This window comes from Taeniopygia guttata, chromosome 1 (assembly GCF_048771995.1).
Source record: "Taeniopygia guttata chromosome 1, bTaeGut7.mat, whole genome shotgun sequence".
Classification (NCBI taxonomy): domain Eukaryota; kingdom Metazoa; phylum Chordata; class Aves; order Passeriformes; family Estrildidae; genus Taeniopygia; species Taeniopygia guttata.
This window is the reverse complement of record NC_133024.1, coordinates 77355337-77360893: the sequence shown is the minus strand read 5'-3', so window position 1 is coordinate 77360893 and position 5557 is coordinate 77355337. Positions and strand designations below refer to the sequence as shown.

The window sequence follows — 5557 nt, the reverse complement described above, 5'->3', positions numbered from 1 at the left end:
ATGCTTACCACTGTGCCAAGAAACTGAATGCTTGTCTCTCCAGAGGCATTCCGAGAAATCCGCTGAAAAATACAAATGTAAGAATTTTTAAAGCAACTCAAAATTTGCAACCATTCCATTTTGTCATATCAAAGTAAAAAAAAATAATTTAATACATAAATCTATATATTAAACAGATAAAATAATTTCCTTCAACAGAAGTACTGGAAATCTAAATCATACTTCATCTCAGATTTTGGTTTTAGTTCAGTCAACTCAATAAAATTTATTTTTGAAAGACAATGAACGCAAATATGGCCAAGTACAACACAGAGCAACTTTGTGCTCGAATGTCATGAATAATGAGGCTTCTGCCATCTCTATGATTCTGTATTCCTATTACTCACATTTAGTATTATCTTCATTCTCTCCTAATGAGAGATATTTTAATCTCTTTTTAAAATGCAAACCTCCAATGATGCTACTTTGAAAACAGAAAAAAAAAACGACCTTATGAAATGTCTGGTCACCTACTGTGGTTCAGGAGTTGATTGAAGTTATTAAAGAGTCTTCAAATATTATATTGTCAGTAAGCCGCAAGACAATACAAGAGAAAATATATTACTGGTTACACACAGTATTAAACATAATTTAAATATGTGAGACATATAAAGAATTCTTTCTTCCTGCATATCATTTTCTCCTTCAGTCAAAAGGTTTTTCTCACATTTTGTTCCTTCTGTCTAAGCTTTGGCCCACATAGGTCCCAACTGAAGGAACACAGCCCTCATTTTACACAATGCCAAGTGTACATAAAAGTACTAAAGCACTGATCTGAGAAGATGAGTATTACTGCAAAGAACTACACAGAAGCCTTCAGCACTTTAAAGACAAAAAATCATAAGAACAGGGCTGCAAATAATCTTGAGAGATCTAGCCTAAGACTCCCAGCAGAATCAAAACACACCAGTGTCACTCCCAAATGATGTGTTTCTAACTCATTCTCAAAATGTTTCATTTGCAAAAATATCACATAAGTCTCCGTAAGCAATTTATCCCAGTGCTCTGCATCTTGACCATTAGGAACTTTTTCCTAATACTTGATTAAAATAACCCTTACTTCAAACTGTATTACTCATTTTAATTCTTGTCTTTTTCATTACACACAGGAAACACAGATTATTCCCTTCCTTTCTACAGCTACCTCCAGGTATATGAAGAGCCCTAATAATGGCTCCCCCTAAGTCTTGTCTTGACCAAATGAGAAAGTCCTGCACAAAAATAGCTAGATGTCCCCCAAAACAATTTTAATAGCAATAAATTAAATCCTGGTCCCTTTTCACTAATGGTGCATGTTCCTCAGCCACACTGTATGAAGTAGTAATTACTACAGTCCAAACATGCTTAGTTTTTGACTTAACAGGTCACACATTGACATTGCAATCTGTACAATCATATGAAAACAAAGGGTGATGTGCCAGAGCCTGACATATTTCAACAATAATGATTAATGGAATGGAAAATATGGGAAATAAAATTTCATACAAAACCTGACGTTTACTTTTATAAAGGAAACAGGAATATACACTTTTCCCACAGTCTAGGATAAACACAATCAGGTTTTGGAAACCACAAAGAAGAACAAAGTACCGGCTGCCCACAATGAATGAACCACATGCCAAAACAAACAAGTCCCAACCACTTGATAAGCTGTCAGAAAATGGCAAGCCGAAAAAAATTAAAGGATTTAATTTCTTTTTTTCCTGGAATGCCCTCCACCCTCGTTAGAGTTCTGTCACTTATTGTGCTACCCTTTTGTCCATTTTCAAGGGTCATTAGAGACCTTTTCATGTCCTAATAAAAATTCCATTTTTTTGGCTAATCTCCATGTCACACAGAAAAACACAACTTAAAAAACAAAACAAAACGAAAAGTAGAGGCCCTTTTGTCATTTTCTTTAAAGGCTTTCAGAGTAAAGCCAGGTATCCTGACAACTTGACTTACTTTTCACAACTGAAAAGCAAACCATTAAAGTATTTCCTCACACAGATATTCTTTACTTGCTGCCAAATAAGCTAGCATAACAAAAACCAAGCCCTTGCAAAAATAATTCAATAATCACTTTAATGAAGCCAAATAAATATGTATATAATGAAGGCATCTTCTAAAGCCTCAGCCTCAAGACAAGACAAAGATATCAGCAGCATTTTTACTGCCCTGACACTGTTGGGGCATACTGATATCCCTCTACAGCAGTTTCCCACTGCTGCTGTTTGCTGTGTCCAAAAAGGCATTACATTCAGTGTCAATTGCATTTAAAGTCAGTATAAGCACTAAAATCCATCTCTTAAATCAACATCTGGGGGGACAAGGGTGGGGGGAGAATAATGGGGAAGGTAAAGAAAATAGTTAAGAAACAGAGGGGAAAAAGAAATTTCCCTCACAGGTGTACGTAAAACACAAAAAGAAGAAAGACAAGAAATTCTTCAAGTCACAAAACATATGTTATAGCAAGACCAAAGAGAACTGCCAGGCTTTGAGAACTGTGTTACAAAAGAAGTCAGAACATTATCATAATTAATGTTTCAAATTACAGTAAATAAATTTCAGCTATTAGATGTGATTAGATTTTTCTGAAGAGAGTTATTTCTGTTCCACTGGCAGGCTTGTGTTTCTGGGATTTGTAAATGTAATTGATGTTTTCAAGAAAATGAAAGGACATGGTTAACAATTATTCTTTTATTTCCCACTTCTTTAGAAAAAGGACCAGTCTCCAGTTTCTCTTGTAAAGTTAGTTATTTACATATTCTATACCTCATAATAGATGGTTTCATATTACATGTGATAGCAGGAAAGTAATCAAACAGAGGTAACAATAGAGAATAGCTAATTATATGCATTGTCATTGCTCTCCTAATAAATTGCAAATTATTTGCTAGGAGGTTTACGGCAAAAAGGCGAGGGAAATTTATCATTTGTTCAAAGACAAAACACCCCCATGTCTTTACCTGCCAATACAGTAAAATTACATTGTTGATATAACTTGTGCAATCTTAGCTATAACCAATTTCTTTTCTGGCTGATTCAGTGCACAGAGCTTCAGACTAACTTAATTAGTATCATGTGAGTTAAAAGTATATTTTTCTCCTTACGAGAAAGTAACAAGCTAACTCAAATCTGGAAAAAAAATCACAACTTCAAAAAATCCATATGCAGTCTCAAAGCTGTCAAATGGGTGTGAATGTTACATAAATATTATATGTATTTTTACATACACAGATTACAGTATGTTATACTGCATATGCTATGTATATACAAACAAAATGCTTATGCACACATGTAAAAATAGAAAAGTGTATACAATCATACAAAATGTGTTTGATTCTCCTCCTCTATCTCATATATGCTATACCACAGTAATTTCATAGATAATCATTTTAATCTGTAAATCCCAGTAAGTGACAAGTGGGTAGTGTGATATGACTTTAAATTCTTCTGCTTTGCCATAGAAAATTATTTCCACTTAGTTGGATATCAATGATGTATTCATTGTAAGATGCAGTAGGGTTACAATCAGCTTTGCATTAAGCCTGCAATGGATGAGTACTAGCAGATAAAAATGATAACAACCTTTACATGAAGAAGGATAAAGCAGCTCAAGAAAACATAAAATATATATTACTGAAAGACACTCTAAACTGACATTAGAGAACAACAAGATCTTAGACTATTTTCAACAAATCTTCTGGTCTTTAAAACTCTCCAAGCTACTGGAAGGCAGCAGCTGCAGAGAAGGAATGATACAAAAACAAAGAAACTCCAACAGACCAAAAGCAATTTTTTTCCCCTTTGCTTACAAGTGAAAAAGTAATGATATCCCCCAAAATCAGAATTAATTTCAACTGGCAAAGGCAATCAGATAAATAGGTACACAGCCTTCTCAAACACAATTATCTTGAACTGCTATATACTGGCTTTATTTGCTGAAAGTAAATGGAGACCATTTCTTTTTTCTAGAGACAGAAAACACACATATTGTCACTCAGCCAACATTTTTTGCAATTTTTTCAAGCTATGGCATGACTGTATTCTCAGTTGAACATGTAACAAGCTACCAAACCAAAATCAAAATTACCAAACTACCAAACCAAAACCCAGAAAATTTATAGATAGGCTACAGAATAAATTTTGAGCCAAACACTGGTAGTTTCCCAGCATGGTGCTGTTTTTCAGAATGCAGAATTTCTTGTAGCCCAGCCCCTATCGCTTCATTTAAACTGCTCACTTACAAAAATTCTGAACATCTTATGCCAGGAATTTCAAATGGAGGATGCTATTTTTTGGTGAATAATTATAAATTCTTGACAATTCCACCTAACAAAACAGGCCAGAACCATCCCCAGAGAGGTTTAATTAAAAAACAAATTATTCCCACCATAGGGGGAATATTCCCATCAGGGGAAAAACTCCACACTATTTTACCTTGTAAAGTTCTAACAGATTCATTTGCTAGTACTTAATCTATGACATTTTGTATACATGAGAGTGCTTGGACATCTGGAAAGTTCCATCTTCCACCCATGTCACTCCTACCTTTGGAGTCCCATGGTTGGGTGAGAAAGGAGGAAAAAGCTGCAGAAATAGCTCTGAAACCTTTTATTCATCCTCTCAACAAAAAAGAGGTGATTGATTTGACCTTACCAGTCTCATTCTCCCTCTCCTTCTAGCAAGCAGAACTTCATTTCAGCACTGCCTTTGCATTGTGCAAAATCCCAGTGGAAGGATGTAATCCCAGACTAGCAAAGTGACCAAGATTTGTAGTATGCTGGAGTCTGTCTATATCACACTGCACATTCAGTCTTGTTCACCCTCACAAGCCTTTGCACTTTGGGAATCACCCCACTTTTTCACAATTTAACATTCTGCACTGGTGCTGCCATCATTGTCTCCCCTTAGAGCATTAAACTACAGATGGGAAGTTAGCCTGATTTTGTGCATTGCTCTACCCTTAGCCATTACCAGTTTCAGTTCACACTTTATAGTAAAAGCAGCCTCAGTCAGTTGTTCTTCCTCAGGGCATGTCCACATTTCCCAGGTTCTTACAAGGGCAGAAGTCATCCAGTGGGGAAAGAGATGATCAAGTGCTGTATGTGAAGTGTTTTGACTTGTGAAAGATGTCTGAGACTGATGTTAGTGGCACTGTGCTGAAGCAGTCTTTCACATTAAAAGGAATCCTGCCAGTATGCTGAAATACTGGCCTCCCCTGGCACCTGTTGCAAGCTACCTCAGTCCCTTTTCAGGGACTACATGTAATCTGTTCCCAAACAGTACAAATATAGATGTTAAATACAGGGTGAGTGGCTTACTGGTCCGCACAGATAACTGTGCAGGTGCAGTTTCTAAGAGGCTGAGGCACCATATCACTACATTTTAGGAGTTCTTTTAATGCCTGGGATTCAGCAGTAGATGACTTAAGAATATCTGTCCTCCCATAAATAGAAAAACAAACACAGATCCTTCCCAAAATTTCTTTATGTGATATCCAATGTGACTATTACTTGTTACTTCTTTTTGCAAA

General features: G+C 35.9%; 1 protein-coding gene across 5 annotated transcripts in view; it reads right to left on the bottom strand.

Moving 5' to 3' along the window:
• PCCA (propionyl-CoA carboxylase subunit alpha) overlaps positions 1-5557 on the bottom strand; it is a 268217-nt gene that overhangs the window by 58243 nt on the left and 204417 nt on the right. For all 5 annotated transcript variants that reach the window (XM_072931572.1, XM_030276646.4, XM_072931569.1 and 2 more), the window contains one exon: positions 9-62. In XM_072931572.1, the coding sequence (XP_072787673.1) occupies positions 9-62 (54 nt within the window). The remainder of the gene's footprint in view (positions 1-8; positions 63-5557) is intronic.